Source organism: Miniopterus natalensis, chromosome 9 (assembly GCF_054644295.1).
Source record: "Miniopterus natalensis isolate mMinNat1 chromosome 9, mMinNat1.hap1, whole genome shotgun sequence".
NCBI lineage: Eukaryota > Metazoa > Chordata > Mammalia > Chiroptera > Miniopteridae > Miniopterus > Miniopterus natalensis.
The window spans coordinates 27,907,116-27,925,733 of NC_142089.1; the positions used below are offsets into that span (position 1 = coordinate 27,907,116).

General features: G+C 52.7%; 1 protein-coding gene across 1 annotated transcript in view; it reads right to left on the minus strand.

Annotated features, from left to right (window-relative positions):
- The window catches only part of TRABD2B (TraB domain containing 2B), a 190,083-nt gene that overhangs the window by 27,801 nt on the left and 143,664 nt on the right, over window positions 1-18,618 (minus strand). The window contains exon 3 of the mRNA XM_016199303.2: window positions 3,241-3,387. Coding sequence (XP_016054789.2) covers window positions 3,241-3,387 — 147 coding nt within the window. The remainder of the gene's footprint in view (window positions 1-3,240; window positions 3,388-18,618) is intronic.

Here is an 18,618-nt window from a genome sequence, read left to right on the forward strand (position 1 = left end):
TCCCCACTGGGAGCAGCAGACCCAGTCTGAGGGTGCTCTGTGGCCCCTTAGCTCCACAGGGTCGGACCAGTGAGACTTCTCAGAAGGTGTCTGTTGGATGAATGGGGTGAAGAAAAGGGATGAGGCCATTGGGGTCGGTGACGCATGAAGACTGAGCACTTAACTGGTCGTGGGTCAGGGGAGCCTACACTGAGGTCACATCCCACGGCCCCACTCCAGCTCTGCCCAGCCATCTTCTCACCACCCCATCTCAGACCCATCACTTTAGGGCCCTGGGGACATGACATGTCCTCTTTAAAATCTTATCATGCATCCTGCACTTAAACTTGTGACAGAAGATTTAAAGCTCCCAACAAGTCTAATGACATCATTAATTTGCTCCCATCCCCGCCTGGGCCCAAACCCAGGCCCCATCCTTGGCATGAAGTGAAGGCCCATCAGCATGAAACAGGCAGAGAATGTGGGCCAGCCCCTGGGCAGCCCAGGGACCCCGAGTGCTTGCCCAGCTCCTTTGAAGCTTTCATGTTAAACTTCCTGATTCTTGTCCTCGTTAAATTTTAAATTTTTTTAGCTTCCTAAGGAATGAATGTAGATTCATCTTTCCACAAATGCACCCTCTTGGTCAGGAAGCAGAGGAGGCAGGGCCTCTGCCTGCATCCTGGACAGAATGCTGCTATCTCTCTGTCACCTCCCTCTCCATTCCCTGCCCAAAGCCACTCTTTACTGTAGCCTCTGCCATTGCAGGGGAAAGTGATGACACCAGCTCTGTTCCCCAGGCTAGGGCACAAAGCTGACATCTAGTGGAGACTTCTTTTGTGCCATGCACTGTGCTATCACTTTCCAAATGGATCTTCCTTAATCCCTACAACAACATAGGCAGTTCACCCACCAGGGACAGATCAGTGGTTCTGGACACAGGCTCAAAGAAAATCTGAGCTTGCCATCCCCCAAGGCCATCCCATTCTTCTCTCCCTCAGCTTGGTGTTCACAGGGCCCTGGCCTGAACTCCCCTCCCCGCAGACCAGCCACACTGCGGCCAGGACATCTCTGGTGGTGACTAGGTCTCCTCTGCAACCCAGCTCTTTGTCTGCTCAGGGGTCACCAGCCTCTCCCCAACAGATGGACAGGCCAGGGCTCTGTCACAAAGCAAATGGCTAGTGAAATGCCTATGAGCCTCGTGGTGTCAGAGTTCTCTCCTCCCTCGCTCCCTCCCCCACCAGAAGAGTCAGAGGTCTCAGAATCCTAAGCCTCCTGTGGCCAGGTCTCTGGATCCTTCCCCCCCTTCACTCTCTATACCAAACCATGGCCAAGGTGTACCTTAAGACATTTGTCCATGCACCAGCCTCTCACTGATGCATGCTCGTGCCAGGCCCTGTGCCGACACCCAGACCAAGAGATAGGCACCACACTCTTGCCCCAAGGAGCTCCAGGTCCAGTGGGGTGGTGCATGAACAGAATGACATGGGCTGGCCCCAGCTGTGCCTCCAACACAAACTCATCTCCTCCTGCTCTCTCTTGCCTCTGGCTTGTTCACATGCAGTTTCCTCTGCTGGAACAGTCTTCTTCCTCCCATCTGTGGCCAACTCAGGTTCTTCTCTGACCTCTCATTTTACAGGAATCTTTCCTTCTTTCCCCAGCTCCAGCCCCCATCCCCAAGCCCATCTAAATTCCTCCTCCTGCCATAGGCTCCAACTCATCCTCTACTGCCCCTCATGGCAAGGGTCACACTTTGGTGCCATTGCTGGATGAAGCTCCCTATCTCTCCTCTGAGCCTGTGAACACCACGAGGGCAGCTCTCTCGGGCTTCCCCATGTCCCTTTTCATGACACTGCGCCTGTCCCGCTCTTTGCCAGGCACTGCTCTAGCCAGTGGAATATGTCAATGAATAAAACAGGCCCAAGCTGCCTTCAGGGAGGTCCTGCTCTAGTGGGGAAAGACAGACAATAAATAGTCACTAATTAGTGAATCAAGATTTATAAGCGGGCGAGAAAATGATAAAGGCCACGGGGGAAAAGCAGAGCATAAGAAAGGCGATGAGAGCACAGGAGTGAGGGGCAGCCTGCAATTCTAGGCCAGGCAGTTGGGGCCCGCCTCATTGAAATGACGATATTCGAATTAAGTCCTGAAGGCAGAGTGGGGTGAGGCACAGTGACACCCAGAGAAGGGCATTCCTGGCAGAGGGAACAGCCAGTGCCGAGGTGAGGCATGCCAGGTGGGCTCATGGAGCAGCAAGGGGTCCATACAGCTGGAGCGGGGGCTGTGAAGGGAGGGAAGAGGTCATGGGTTGGTAGGGGGGGCAACCAAGGGGCCACACAGGCCATTGTAGAGACTCTGGCTTTTCCCCTGAGGAGAATGGAGAGTGACTGCAGTGCCCTGAGCAGAGAAGAGGCCTGTTCTGACTAATTCAACTGTTTGTTGAATGAATGGAGATTCCAACACCATGACACAGAGAGCATAGCAGGCCTAGAGTTGCCTGGGAGAGTATCCAACTCCATCCAGGGGGTCCGGGAGAGTTTCTCAGAGGAGGTGACATATGACCAGGAGGGAGGAGCCTGGACACAGGCAGAAGGGTCTGAAAGGCAAACTGCATTGGGGAACAGCTGCACGTAGCCTGGGTCAGTAAGATAAGCTCTGTGCTGTGGGGCACCTGTGCTATGACATGGTCAGGAGATAGCAGGACACAGGGGGCCTCGAATGTTGGGCAAAGTGTCTTGGAGTTTATTCTGAGGACAATGGGAGGCCTGATGGACCTATGCTCAGCTTCTCGGGGTCCCACCCACTGTTTGTCCAGCTTGTGGGTGATTTTTCCTCTAGGCTTTGAATCAAGGCAGAACACTCGGGGATAGACTCCAGCCCCAGCTCTGAGTAACTGTGGGCTTTCCCTTCCCTGGGTTTTAATTTCACCAGATGCTGAACGGAACCTCCCAGAGGACACCCTGTTCTTCCAGGCCAAGCTTCTAGGGTCTATACACATTAGGCTCAAGTACTGCTCCTGATAGCTTGATAATCCAACAACTAATGAGTGGTATGACTTTGGCCAAGTCTCTTCCCCTCTCTGAACCTCAGTTTCCCCATCTGTAAAATGGAGATCCCAATATTACTACTTATCATGGCTGGAGAAAAGATTGCCTATGCTTGGCACACAGTAGGCATCTAATAAATGACTGATGGGATCACATGGGCCTGGCCTTGGGAACTAGTGACCCAGAGGTCGTCTGGGCCTGAGGAGCGCAGCCTCACCTGTGATGTGTCGTGGTTGAAGATGACGGCATTGAGGTCCCCGCAGTTGTAGTGCTTGATGAGGTCCTCCGTGGTGTAGGGTGCCTGCAGGCTCCCAGCCCGCACGCTCTCATGCTGCAGCAGGGTCTGGTTCAGGGCAAACAGCACCTGGGCAGAGGGAAGAAAGAGCAATGAGGGCTGTGCTCAGGGACCTGGCTGAGGTCCCTGACACTTCCAGGACTGGCGCTCTGCCCTCTGTACTTTGGGGCAACAGGCCCTGAAACAGAGAAGGTGTGTGGGGCTGGCACCAGCTGGCGCAGTCTGAGCATTTCCACACTTCCCGCTCCCTACTCACCGGCCTCTGAACACATGCAGCCAGTTCCCATCCCCAGCCCTCTGTCCCCACGGCCCCCACTCCTGCTCAGAGTATTAACATCCTATCTAATGATGTGATAAAATGAGAACCTTGGTTGTGTCTGGGTTTTGGAATGATGGGTAAGTTTTTCTTTGGACTCCTTTCTTTTCCTGTGTTTAGGAAAGTTCTAGAATGAGCATAAACTCATTTTGTAATCAAGAGCACCCCAAAACAAAGCAAGCAAACAAATGATCAAAATAAGCTTAGATGTCAAGGCCTAACCTAAATGTCACCTTCTCTGGAAGCAGTCTTCATCCCAGGTGAAGACCTAGGAGCTGGGCTCTAGGTCAGACCCAGGCTGACATTCCGCATGTTTTCTCACGGGCCTCTATGCTCCGGGCCACAATGTTGGGCCCTGGGGACGCAGCTGTGTCTCAGGCAGACTGGCCAGGCATTGAGATCACTTGAAGTGCTACACACAAAATGAGATGCCCAGGTCCCACCCCTGGGATTGTAATCTCTGAAGTGGAGCCTAGGATGTGGATTTTAACAGCTCCTGGGAACTTCTCCACAGCCTGACTGCTTCTGGTGTTTGAGGGCCAGGGGTCTAATAGAACATGGCCTGCCCAAGGTACGAGGTCCCTGAGAGATGACCGAAAGGTCCCGTTTTGATGGGAAACAGAGGCTCATGAGGGGAAGGGACTGGCTCGATTTCACACAGCGACTGTATCCCAGACTCTCTTGGCCAACAAGGAGGAGGAGCCTGACATTATGTGAGTTATTTAGCACAGATATAGGAAAACACTTGTTGCAATTCCTGTGCAAAGCGTCAGGAGGTGGTCTCAGGCCACCTGTCCCACCAGTCCTCGGGCCCTGCTTATTCTGTTTGCACACTGTCCTGGGTGACAGTCTCCCAGCCTCTTGAGCCACACCAATTCAGGCCCAAGCGTCTCTCACCAGATCCACTGCATTAGCCCCTCCCCTGCCTTCCTTACAGACCCCCTCCCCTCCCCTCCCACCTATCCCATATTCTGCCATTGTCATCTTTTAAAAGCACAAATCTGATGGTCTCCTCTTTTTGGCTCAAAACTTTCATGTGTGCCTCCTGCCCCCAGGATAAAGGCCTAGCTCTTCAAGAGAGTCTTCAAGGCAGTGACTTGGACCCTGCTGAGGTCAATGACCTTGTTTCCTACCCACCCTTGTGTCCTCAAATGTTCAACTACTCAGCAATCTCTGTGCATACCACCTCCATTCTCCACCTTTAAATTCAGACTTGGCCATCCAGGCTCAGCTCAGACATCTCCTCCACTAAACTTCCCTGACCCCTCTGTGGGACTCCCAAGGTCTCCCTGTATTCATGCCCTTGGCCGTGGAACTCAGGAGCTCCCTCCCATTCTGGCTCTATGTCCAATGGGAGGTTAATAACCACTTCAAATGGTGGCCTGAAAGCTTGAAGGTGCTGCGGCTGCCTCTTGCATCTCCACCACTGCCCTGAAGGCAGCCCAGGCTATCCTGCTGGGGGATGAGACAGGTAAGGCAGAGCCACACTGCTTCTGTTGTCCCATCAAGGCCATCCTAGCCCAGCCACAGCCAGTCAGCCCCCAGACATGCAAGAGAGCCCAGCAGAGTCCGCTTGCAACTGGGCCCAAGCAGCTGAGCAAACCCTCACTGCCTTCGCCACACAGCACAACTGTGGCAACACTTCCCTCCATGCTTCCTTCCACCACTGCGTGGACATTAGATTGTAACTGCTGTTAGCTACTGGTCTCTACCAATAGGCTATGAGCTTCTTGAAAAACAGGAAGTGCCCCTTAGTCACTTTGTACTTGCAATACCCAGCATGGGACCTGAAAAAGCATGTTACCCCACCCTTTCCTTAGCACTGTGACACCTGCTGTGATCACTTAGTATGTGTCAGGAAGGCTGGTTGGTAATCCCTCAGACTGGCTCCTAGAGTGTTGGCACTCTGTCTGCATTTGGGACACACCACCACCACATTGTAGAAGTTCCCCTCAAGTGATATTAGCTATGTGGTACCAGAACACATAATATAAACAGAAAAGCTCATGCAATAGGTACACAAAATCTGGCCAAAAATACCGTCATGGGCAATGGGGCCAAGCTGTGCTTGTTAGATCAGCTCCACCCATCTCCTCCCACTCTTGTTTCTGGCGGTCAGGAGAGCTGGATTGAGCTTGGATGCAGCAGCCCACGCTGCTCCCCTTAATGAGCTGGCTGGAGATGAGGTCAGACCCCAGCACCCCACCTCTGGGCCTTCTCCAGGCTCTGGCCACTACCCCTGAAATCTGATCTGCAGCCACCTGGTGCAGGGTGTTGATGGCAGCATGGTGGCTGGGGATGGATCACAGGAGGCAGTGGACCTGTTGCTGAGGACATTGCTAAGGCAACAGGCACTTCCTCCCACATGGCACATGCCTCGGATGAAAGCATCCGTGTCAAGCTGGAAGGCTCTGCTTTCCTCCTCTGGGGGCTGAGACGCACAGACCTCCTGTGACCACACCCTGTTGCTGTGCACACCTGCCCGGATGCTTCTCAGAGTAGGCTTGGCCAAGCACCACCTGGCCTACGATGAGGTCATCTGCCCAGGCACCCAGAAGACATGCCTAGTGGAGAAATGGCTCCCTTGGTCCTTCTTAGCCACACACAGTCATTTCCTTAGTCATGAGGCCCTCATGGAGCTGGGACGTAATCTAGTGAATTAAGCACTTACAATCTGCAGGGTGCTAAGAACAGCTCTGGCATGTAGAAAGTGCTGGATAAGTGCCTGCTAAATGACACTTGGAAAAAAACAGTTAGACCTTAACTTTTCTCAGTTGGAGCTGGAAGGCCCCTGGAGGTCATCAGGTCCAGTGGTTTTTCAAATCTTTATAGCCATGGAATCCTTTCTTTGTTGTTATTGTTTTTTAGAGAAGTCTTATTTGGAACTCAAAATGTGGAGCAGATGAAAATGGAAACTTCCCTGATTGACATAAAGGAGGCAGACTGGAACCTGACGTCTCTCTAAGTTCAATGTCCCCTGTAGCAGGGACTCTCAGAGCTTCTCTGTGGAACTCATGGGTACCCTGGAGCCCAGTTTGAGAACCACTGATCTCATCCTGTGCCCTCAACCCATAGAAGAGAAGAGGAGCTAGGGGCCCAGAGTGGGCAAGATGCGGCTCGCCCAAGTCCACACTGTGACCTGGGGGTAGAGTGGGTTCACACCCCAGTCTCCTGACACCCAGCCCATGATTCTTTGCAGTGCCCTGGACCTGTGGGGCTGGATTTCCGCCTGTCCACTGGCACAGTCCACGTTCATCCCGAACACATGGCCATACTCATTGTTTTTCTGGAGCCTTGTAGCCAGGAATGCCCAGGGGGCATTTATTATTAGCTTGTTACAGATAGAAAACTGAGGCTAGATCACTGAAGAGGCATCCAATAGAGTGTGATGGGGCTGGGACTGAAACCCAAGCCTGTTATTCCAGATGCTCTCCTCTGGGTGGGGTTTGGTGCCTCTGGCAGGTCCTGGTGCTTCCCTTGGTCTTGGCACTTATCCCACTGAAGCGTCCATTTAAGGTAATTCCCTGTGCTCTGCCCGTTTGGACACAGCTTGGTGAGGGCAGGAAGCCTGCCCCTCTGTTCACTGTTGAACAGTAGACATTCAGGAACTGCTTCAGAAAGGAGGAGGCTGACTCTGAATCACAGCCTTCCCCCCCCCCCCCACCTGGTATCCATCCTTTGCAATTTATGAAAGAGTCCCACCCAGTCATTACTAGGATCGCTATGTTTACTGAGCACATAGTATGTGTCAGGAACCCTTTAAGCTCATATTAACTAATTAACCTTCACAATAACTCTGAGGTAGGTCTAGTATTAGCTCTATTTAATAGATTAAAAAACAAACAAACAAACAACAAAGACACATTAACTCACCCAAGGTGACAAAACTAGAGGGGGGGTGGGATGTGCACTTGAATGTGGGCACTCCAGCCGCGGAACTGTCCCCTTGGTCTACCACTGCTCACCAGAGCCTCCCTCTGCTCTCCGTGAGAGACAGCCAGCAGAGATAGTGTCCCTAATATAGACGAAAAACCAAAGAAGCAGAGGGGAAGGACAGGCCTAAGGTCACATAGCTTGTAAATGACAGAGCTAGGATTTGAAATCATGCCTGTCTGCATCCAGAACAAGTCCCCACGACCAGGACTTCAAAGTAAAATGTTCTCTGTCATGAGCACATTGGTGATTCCAATAGGCACAGGGAAGCTACACTCATTCATTCATTCGACAAGCGTTTACCTTCTGTTCATTCTCTGCAGGGATCTGAGGTTGGTGGATTAATTGGGCCTGGTTTCCGCCCACATGGAGCTCCTTTTCGAGGCAGATTTGCCTACTGGCCATGAGAGTAGAGTGCGGTTAAGTAGGGTCTCTGGAACCTGTGCAGAAGCGCCCTGCCTGACTGCTGCCCCCCTCCCACTCACCCCGAGTTCCCAAGCCTGCACTGCTCGCAGGCTCTGGGGCTCGAAGCCTCTGCTCCCTGCCACTTCAGCATAACATACCCTGCTTGCTTGTGGCCTCGGTGGCCCACTCTAGGATAATGTTTATGATAAGGCTCTGACATGGAATAACAAACACCAGGTGAAGGCCAGAGCCCCCTCGCTCCCCCTGGATGTCTGTGTGCGAAGGCCCTGCCACCAAAAGCCCCCGAAACGTCCCGGCGGCCCCCCTCACCAGTGCTCGCGGCCGGGAGCGGGCCTGCGGCGTCTGCTGAATGTAGGCCCGGAATTTAAACACATCTTCAAACACGGGCCTAGGATGGAGCGAGGCAGGCGCCAGGAGGGTGCGGACGGGTTTATTGTTCCAGATTAGTCTAGTAAACAGTCCTAAAAGGGCTGAGAGGGTGAACACTGAGGCCTTGTGTTCACTCGACGGCTCAGCAAAGTCACTGTGAGAGGAAGGCAGCAGGGCCCCTTGGTCAGGAAGGATGTGGGACCCAAGGCTCCTGTGGACAGGCTGGGCTCTCGGGCTGGGGTGCCGAGGTGGGGGATGAGCACTTCTCACAGGGAAATCACAGCAAAGGCCCTGCCCACTCAGGGATGCTTACAGGGCACCTGCCAGCCAGGTCCTGTGCAAGATGCTGGGGACTTAGGTATAAAACAGACCCCAATCCTGCTCTCATCAAGCTTACCTGCTGGGGCGGGAGGGGGCGGACAGAGAATAACGAAAGTAATTAGCAAAATATTAATACTTTGAATGTTAGAGACAATGATTCCATTGAACTGGAAGTTAAGTCTGACCCCAGGCCACTTTGGGCTCCTTGCGCTTCTGTATCAACAGGCAAAGAAGGGAGCTACTGTGCTGGCTGGGTGACTGGTCCTGACTGCCCCACAATGGAGTAAGGGAGGGTAAGAGTGAGGACAGTAGATCCCTGAGGGCGTTTCTTAGTATCACCACACCCTGTGCTTAATTACCATCAGTGGAAAACCACAACCCAGCCCAGGACTACTCAATGCCCAGAACCTTCGAGATGCAGGCTTGGGTCACCCCACCAGCTACAGAGCCACAACCAGCTGCGGTGCTTGCGGAAGGCAGAGGGAGCAGGGCAGCAGTAATGGAAGGCGGCGGATTGAAACACCAGCTCCGACCCGTGACCGGTGACAGAAACAAGGATTCTTGTCATACTATTTCTTCCCTATTTTGTTAAAAATGTGTACGTGTGTATATAACAGCTTTGTTTTCTTCTCTCTCCTTCTGTTCTTCCCCATCATGTAGCAGATTTATTGGCTTTACATCATATATTTAAGTACTGTTAACTCTACGTCACATATGTTTAAGTTCTGGGATATCAAGGAGAAGGGTAAACAGCACCCGAGGGTGTCCTGGGGAAGGCATGCGTGCGTTTCGGTTGTACGGAGGATCACTGTATCAGGATAGGTGGAATTATGACCCAGTTATTGTCTTCTTTGGAGATTAAGTATGGTTTAAGGAGACGTATCTGGGTGCCAAGTTAACAAGGGTGAACTTGTGATGTTAGTTTTATCTGTCAACTTGGCTAGGCATGGTACCCAGATATATGGTCAAACATTGTTTTAGGTGTTTCTGTGAAGATACTTTTTAGATGAGATTAATATTTAAACCAGTGGATTTTGAGTAAAGCAGATTATGCTCCATAATAATTGAATGAGGGTGGGCTTCATCTAATAAATTGAAGGTCTTAATAGAAAAAGACCAACTTTCCTCGAGGAAGGGAATTCTGCCTGCAGACTGCCCTTGGACTTGAACTGCAGCATCACCTCCTTTTCCCTGGGTTTCCAGCCTGCCCTACAGATTTTAGACTTGCTAGCTTCCACAATGTGAGCCAATTCCTTAAAAGAAATACGTATTTAAGTATCTATCTATCTATCTATCTATCTATCTATCTATCTATCATCAATCATCTATCCATCCATCCATCCATCCATCCATCCATCCATCCATCCATCCATCCATCCATTCTATTGGTTCTGTTTCTCTGGGGAATCTTAACAAATACAGTATTTGTATTACATGGAGAAAAGGAGGCAGGAAAAGGGTGGGAGTGATGAAGGAGGTTGATCAGCAGTTGCAAAGGCCCTGGGGCATATGTGAAGGGCAGCAGAGGCCAGGGCGGCTGCGGCTCCGTATATAGGAGATGAGTAATGGGCGATGAGGTCAGTTGGTTAGCATGCCAAGTTCCATGAGCCATTGCAAGGATGTTGAGAAAACATCTCATCACATAATCCTTCTGGAAAAGGGATTGTTATTCCCATGTGGCAAATGAGGAAACTGAGGCTCAAGATGGCAAAGTCACTTGCATAAGGTGTCACAATGAGGAACTGGAGCAGGGATTCAAACACAGGTCCAACTGACAGGCCTTGGGTTCTTTCTCACCCTCCTAGGAGCGACCCACCAAGCTACCTCCACCCAACATTGGTAGGAAGGACAGACATAAACAGAAAGTAGGGGGCAGTGTGTGGTGCCCAAATTCTGAGTGGTCAGCTGGGAAGGGGAAGAGGTGCTAGAACCTTAGCTCTGGGGTCTGGTCAAAGCTGACATATGAGGAGAGGAAAGAGGTCACTTTTGCCCAGTAACCCCACCTGGAACATGGCCTCCTCGCACTGTTTTCACTTTGCCCTGGCCTCACGGAACCTCGTTCAGACCCTCATTTGTGCCGAGCCCTTCCCAGCCTCAGGACCTTCCCCTCGCTCCCCCTCTGCCTGGAACCCTCTTGCCGCCAATGGTTCACACTCCCATTTGACCTGGCTGCAGAGCCTCCTTCCTCAGGACTGGACAGGTCCCCTGCTTTACGCCCCCAAGGCACCTGCATTTCCTGGATTATTGCATTCCCCATTTCACTGCTATCAATGCTCATCCCTCCAGCTCGAAGGGGACACTGGAAAGGCAGGCAAATCATTTGTCCTCCTTGTGCTGTTTCTCCAGCAGAGAGCACAGTGTCTGACCTACACAGCAAAGGCTTCAAAATTACTCATAGAATTAATTTGAATAAATGAATGAATGACAAGCTGAATGAGTCACCCTTCCCAGACCCCATCCCAAGCAGCTCCCTTCCGAGCTCCAGTGCCTCAGGGCACTGGGAGAACCAAGTCCCCTGGATCCTGGGCCATATCAGTCTGTCGGTGCCCTGGGTCGGAGAGGAGGGCAGCTCTACCTGGCAGGAAGCCTTCCCCAGCTGGGAGGACATTTCCTCAAAGGTTAGAGCCCACCAGGCTCTGGCTGAGCTCTATTTATTTATTCTCCTTGCCCCATCGGCAGCACCAAAGCAGCGCTGACAACTTCCTTGCTTCCTGCTCAGTATCCTGAGTCCCCCGGGCCTGCGGCACAGAATCCTGTCTCCGGATACTGGGCTACTAAGCAGCGGGCATCCACGTAAACACAAGTTTCCTGGAGCTTGGACCAGCTCTGGGCTGGGAGGCAGAACCAAGATCTAGTCACCATCTGAATCTCCACCAGGAAGCCCTGGGCAAGTCACTCTTCTTCCCCAGGCCTTGTTTTACTCACCCACAAAAGGATCAATTCACACATTCATGGAATAAATGTTTACTGGGCACTTAGGTACCAGATATTGTTCCAGGCCCTGGAGGTACAGCAGTAAACACAACAAATAAAGATCTTTGCTACAATGGAACTTTTATTTCAGTTGGAGGAAGCTGTCGATAAACAAAAACAACCAGTAAAACATCTATATTAGAGAATAACCATTGCTAAGGAGGAAATAAGACAAGGAGTCTAGAAAGTAAGTGTGTATGTGTGTGTGTGTGTGTGTGTGTGTGTGTTGAGGGGTTGACATTTTTAGATACGATGTCCAGGAAAGGCACAGTGAGAAGTGATATTTGAGAAGAAATCTGATGAAGATGAAAAAGGTGATCATGTGGGTGTCTGAGAGAGGAGGGCTCTGGGCAGAGGGAACAGTAAGTGCAAAGGCACTGAAGCAGGGAAGGCCTGATGGGTGGGAGAGGCAGAAAGGAGGCCTGTGTGGATGAAGAGAAGTGAGCAAAGGGGAACTAGTAGATGAGGTCTGTCTCAGACAGGAACCCAACAGAAAACAGATGGTGCATTTGCCAGTGAAGTGAGTTCCAGCAAAGTAACTTCAGCTGAAAGGGTAATTGAAGCGTGTTGAATGACGGGAATATTCACAAGAGCTGTGGACAGGGGATGGTGGAGCACGAGGAGTAGCGGCAGCAGGCCTAGCTTTCCTGCTCCTAAGCCTTAAAGGGAAAGGGGGGGTGGTCAGGGCCCTGAACCAGACCAGAGCCACAGCCTTCAGAAGGCAGCATAGCTATCGCTCCCTGGCCTGGACCACAGCAGCCTGCAGGGAGCAGGAGGCGGGGGAGGGGCATGATATGTCCTAACTTCCTTCCACTCCTGCCATTGGAATCAGGATAAGGGAGCCCAGGTGATGTCACATCAGTTCAGGGCTCAGAGCAGGGAGAGCAGAGGGTCTATCTAGAGAGGCCAAGGGGGATTTCCAAGACACAGTCAGAGGGGTATGGAGGGTGGGCAGGGGGCACATCCCGTAGGGCCGGTGGGCCTGAAGGCCTTTGGCTTCATCCCGAGTGAGCTGGGAAGCCCGGGAGAGCGTGGCGGAGGCCTGCTGTGGTAGTGTGTTGACGTGGAATCCAGGGAGGCGAGAGTGAAGCAAGGGGATCAGACCCAAGATGAAGGCAGCTCTGTCCTCAAGGGGGAGGAACCGAGCATGCTCCTCGCTCCCCCTCGCCACAGCCTATCCCAGACCTCCAGCCACAACCCAAAGAACCATTGCCTTGGCCTCCAGCACAGATGCTCCCTGCTCTGTGGGCGCCCACCCGCTGGACCCCGCGGTGCTGGCCACATCCTCCATCTGCCCTGCAGTGTGGGCTGGCTGGGTCCCCTGTGCTCTCCCGGGCGGGCAGTGGGGGCTGACTCACTCTAGCTTTCTTTCCTTCTGTTCTCTCAATGCCTAGTTTCTCCACCCAAGACCACCCTTAAAGATCCCAGCTTTCCTCTTCTGTCCTTCAAGTCATGCCAGGAAATGCTCATAAATCCAGAGCCACCCACATGAGGAGATTAGCGTGCTGCTGGATAGGGAGGCTGATAGCCGGGCTGGGTCTGGGTGGGAGGGGCAGGCACAGAAGCCAGGTCTCCAGGAAAGGAGTTTACGTGGAGTCTGCCCTGTTGAGGGCAAAGGAGGCCCTTGGTTTTTAGTTCTAGGTGCAAATAAGCCCGAGGGATGCTGGAGAGCCAGATTCTGGTGCTGCAGGCTCTGACCCAGTCCAGTTGTGAGATCTGCTCTCCAGGTCACTGGATCTCCTGAAACTTGAGGATGTGAGACCACCTCTCAGATCTTGAAGTCATGTTTTACGAGCCCAACATTTGAGAGTGACATACCACCATCTCATGATTTAAACTAAACAGTCTATGGTTCAAGGCACTTTATATTCGGAAGCTCATTTATTCTTAATAATAGCCCTGTGAGCCAACATTCCCAACCCCATTTTGCAGAAAGGGAAACCAAGGCTCAGAGAAGGAAGTCACATCCCATGGTCTCCCGTTGTTGGGGCTCCGTGGCCCAGGGCGCTAGCTCTGCCTAGGCTTAATGCACTGAGCCCTCCCTGTCCCTGGTGTCAACGTTTTTGCTCCCCAGTTATCACCTCTGATCTCCTAAATTGAACGTACACCGGGCAGGAGAAAAAAAGGACACAGAGTATCAGAATGTTCCAGAGAATCATCTAGGGCGACCTCTTCTCAGTTATAAAGCTTTCAGGAACTTCCAGGTGGTGGAGGAGATGGACAGAGAAACAGGTGAGTATAAAACCAAGTGAAGCCCAGCCAGCGTGGCTCAGCGGTTGAGCGTTGACCTAGGATCCAGGAGATCGTGGTTCGATTCCTGGTCTGGGCACATGCCTGGGTTGCGGGCTCCATCCCCAGTAGGGGGCGTGCAAGAGGCAGCTGATCAACGACTCTCATCATTGATGTTTCTATCTCTCTCTCTCCCTCTCCCTCCCTCTCTCTGAAATCAATAAAGATATATTTTCAAAAACCCACAGAAAAACCCAAGTGAAACGTTATTGATAAAAGGAAAAAACCAGGGGCTTGGGGCCTCAGAGAGGGTTTCTGTTGCAGCCTGGGAGTTGGTGATGAAATGAGGCTTTAAACTGGGCTGTGCAGGATGAGTGGGGTTGAGAGGGATGTGTGTAGGTAGAGGGACATGGAAGAGGGTGGCGTGTTTAAAGAGGTGTCAGGAGTGAGACCAGGAGTGGGTCCAGTGGTGACGGGCCTTGGATCTGGGGCCACAGGCTCTGCACTCTAACCAGCAGGTAGAATTGGCCCTTCTCTGTCTCATCTCCAGACAGGGGGCTAGTCACCTGTGGAGATGAAACAGATGGGGACCCGCAGATGAGCAGACTGAGAGACCCACGGAGGGCTGATGTCTTCCCGTCATCATCGTTACTGCTATGAAGTGGCTGCAGCCATTGGCTGAAGGTGTGTAGTTTTATTTTTCCTGCTGTCTCAGACCTGCCTGCGGACACAGCTGCCTAGGCTTCAAAAGGCAAGTCTCCATTTTCATTTGCAAAATCAGTATGAAATTCCTAGAGGGCTTGTCTAATTCCTTCTGGTCTGACCACATAGCAATTACCAATTTGCAGGGTGGAGGGGGGAATCTCACAGGCCCTGCAGCAGTGTGGGGACCTCCGCTCTGCCTTGGACCTGGGTGGCAGCCAGGGAGGATGGGATTGGAGCACGCACCACGCACCTCCAGGTGGCCTGGGTGGGGAGTGGGGGGCTGGCTCTGTGAGCATGAGCACGCCATGCTGGTGAGTGAAACTGTTTGTCTGCTGAGCCATAGGCTACCAATGCATCAGGGATGAACGGTGCATAGCCACAGAGGGGACAGGGTTCTGACCCAGGCTACATCCGGGTCCTACAAGCAGGCAGTGTGAAGTTCCTGGTCTGGATCTTTTGTGATGTGTTGCTATAAGAACACAGGACAGGCGCTTCTGCTCTCTGGGCCTCAGTTCACCCATCTGTGAAGTGGGGAGAATGATGTTTGTCTTCCCTGCCTAGCGAGCTGGCATTCTAAAAACCTTGTAAAGCATTACTCTCCTTCCTCAGGGCATTTTAAGAAATGTCTGTTCCCTAAGCAGCAGTGGAGTGGCTCTGAGGAACCAGCATGTGTGGACTGGATTCTCACTCACTCCTCAGTGTTCAATATGGATCAGTTCCAGGCCCTGTGTTGGGAGCTGGGGCCATGGAACTAAATCAGCACCGTTTCTATCCTCAAGGAGTGCAAGGTCAGGGGTGGAGTGGAGCAAGGGAGGAGGTACCCAAGGAAGACTTGCAACAAGATGCTAACGTCACTCATGTCACTCATCACTCATGAAAGCTGGGCTCAGGGATGGACATGGCAGAAGGACAGACTCATGTTGCCAGGGGAGGACCACATACAAGATTCCTGGAGGAGGTGATTGTGCAGGGACACCTGGTGGGAGCATGCACTTATCATGTCAAAGAGCAAGAAAAGGGATTCCAGGGAGTGTTGACACCCGTGCAAAGGCTGGGGGAAGCTGGCAAGTTCTGGGGAATGCAATGACTCCCATGGGCTGGAGGGCAGTGTGTGGCTGGTGGAGGGCATGAGATGGGACTGGAGCAGGGAGGGGAGGTGGGATCCAGAGCTCAGACTTTATCTGAAGGACCATGGAAGCCACTGAAGTTAGGAAGCAGGGATTGGTCAGTCAGGCTTTCGGTTTAGAAGCTGCCCACTGGCCGATGCATGGAGAAAGGATTAGAGGAACAGAGACAAAATGCAGGCGACAGTATTAGCCCTCTCCAGGCCAGGAGAGGTAAGGAGGCCCCACTTGGGCCTGGGAGTTTTGGGGATGCATGGAGGAAGTGCAGGCAGGCTAAAATTCCAAATCCTTCCTCGCTTGGATGTTCTAGAGCCCTAGGGTGCTGAGTCTCTCTCCTTGCACACCTTGCCCCATCTCCCTGTCCCGAATTTCTAGGCTGGGCCCTTACCTTCTTTTCCTCCACCTCAGGAAGCCTTGAATCCCACTGAGTGGAGCAGCTGGACAGAGGAGGAGCAGGTCCAGAACGGGAGGAAGGAAAGAAGGCTGCGTGGGCCTGGCATGGGACCCGGGGCCTTGATAGCCAGGGGATGGATGCTTTTGCTAGAGTACATCAAAGGGGACAGCTGCATAGAACTTGACCTCACAGACAAAACTAAAACGCAGCCCCAACTTCTCCCACTTTTTGCCTGTTTAAAGTAACAGAAGACACTTCCTGGCAGCAGGATGGGAGAGTTGGAGACTGACTCTGCCAAGACAACATCAGGTGAGGGAGGGTCCTTAGAGGACACTGGGGCCCAGAGAGCAGGAAGGTGTCCACGGCCACACAGCAAGCTGGGGGTGCAGACTAAGGCAGGAATGAAGCATCTGTCTGCTCTCCTATGCCCCCTTATCCTTTCCTCACCCCCACCAGAGAAAGAGAAAATGTTTTTAGATCCGAGGCAAAAGAATGTGGAACTGAAATCTGAGCTTGGGGTCTTGGGAAAAGAGCACAGAGAAGTTAGACACATTCTGGATGAGCCAAGATCTGCTTACACTGCAGATGGGAAATACTTGGGGCTATCCAAGGCCTCCTTGCTGTGCAGGTCTGACCTGGGAGGGCAGGCTGAGTATGAGCCGATGGAGCAGAGAGGGATCTCCAAAAGTGCTGGTTAAAGGGCCAGTCTACTTCTAGGATCCATCATGGGCAGAGGGAAGACTGCTCCAGCCTCTTGCCTATCTGCAACCTTCTTGAGGGACCTCAGGCCCATGTTGGCGTTCCACCATCCTGCCTGGACTTGCCACCAGAGCCCTGCCAGATCAGGAGCAGGGGCCCTTGCTGGCCCCCACTGGTCCAACCCATACATCCATCCTGCCCTGCCTAAAAAAAAGCTCACTTCCTTTAAGAGGGCCTCCCTCAGCTCCAGTCCTTATTTGTGTCCTTGTGTGAGCATCTACAATCGGGAGAGCTGATGTTCAAAACCAGTAGGTGTGCTTTTTCACAAATGGATGGAAGGGGCACTCTGGAAGCCCAGGTGTGGGCCAGAGCTGGGCATTGGGAGGGGTCTCAGAAACTGTGCAGTTCAAGGCTTCTCTGCTGAAGAGTTTCTTCTCAAAGTTCACTCTGCTCTGGGTTCCTGCCATATCTCCTTGAGGCACATGCTGCAGTAACAGGGAGAGGGGCTGTGGGTGCAGTGGCAGGGAGTTCATCCCCTGCCCACAGTCCTGTGCCGTAGAGGGGCACAGATGTGGACTGTGGAAAGGGCCTTCCTTGTTCTGTCCTAACATCTGCCTCCTGGAAGCTGCATCTCCTGCTGGAAGAGACAACCTGTTTTTGAGATGGGCATCTGTTCCTCTGAAGATGAGGGCCCAGTGCCCTCGCAAGACATGAAGGGGGCCCCTGTCACCTTCCCTCTTGGCCACACCCAGGCCCAAGCAGCCAGAGACTAGCCCTGGGAGGTTAGCAAGCCTGGGAGGCTCCCCTTCAGCTCCTCAGCCCCCCTTTGAAGGGGATCAGGTTCCCCCACAAACATAATTGAACAAAAATATGAGAGAGAAAAGGTCTTTGTTCTCCCATTTACAGCGTCAGAAAATATGTAACAAATTAGCCGTTTATGAGGTAAGAGAACGGGGCTGTGCACTGTGGCCGGGAGGCAGGGCCGCCGTACAAGGGGGCCTTTCAGCGCTCCAAGCGTGGGGGGCAGCCAAGCCCGGGAGGACAGGCTCTGCCCCAGGCCCGCCTGCCTGCAAGCACGGCCTGGCACTGGCAGGATGGAGGGAGGCCCCATCTGACCCCCTGGCAGGGACTGGGCGAAGCTTGGCGAACAGAAGCATGGCGCCAGGCAGGCTATGATGAACATGGCTCTTGGAAGGGCCTTGTGGTTGGCGAGTGGGAGTGGGGACCGGAGGCCTGGCTTCTAAACCCGCCTCTGACCGGTCCCCTGGAGTGGCCCTGCATAATTTCTTGTCCTTCTGGGGACCTGCTTTTCCATCTCTAGCAGGAGGACATTGTTCACAATGGTATCCCAGGGCTCCCGGGCGCTTGTCTAACCGCAGGAAGGCCTTCACCGTGTCCTGCTGATTTCGCTGAACCTTATTTAGAAGTGGGGAGCTGGTTCTTGGCATTGCACAGGCGTTCTCTTTCAAATACCTTTGATTTTTCTTCCAGGGTTTGATAAAAAATTCCAGCTAAAGCATCAAACACAGGATCTTGTTAAGGCCAAGGGGAGGGGGCTTATGTGGAACCAGTGGCGGGGTGGTTGGCTGAGCAGGAAGCAGCCCGCTCAGCAGGGAGACGGGAGAGCACCTCTCTCTTCACCCTTGTCCTGGCCTTTATTTGCTTCCCCAGTGTGCCCAGATGAGAAAGGGGCTGGGCTGAGGGCATTTCCAAAGAGAATCTCTGGCTTATCCAGCGTGGTGATTCTCAGAGCTGAAACTGAGCATCCTGACTTATGACCTTGGCAGTCGACAAGTCCATTTCTTGCATTC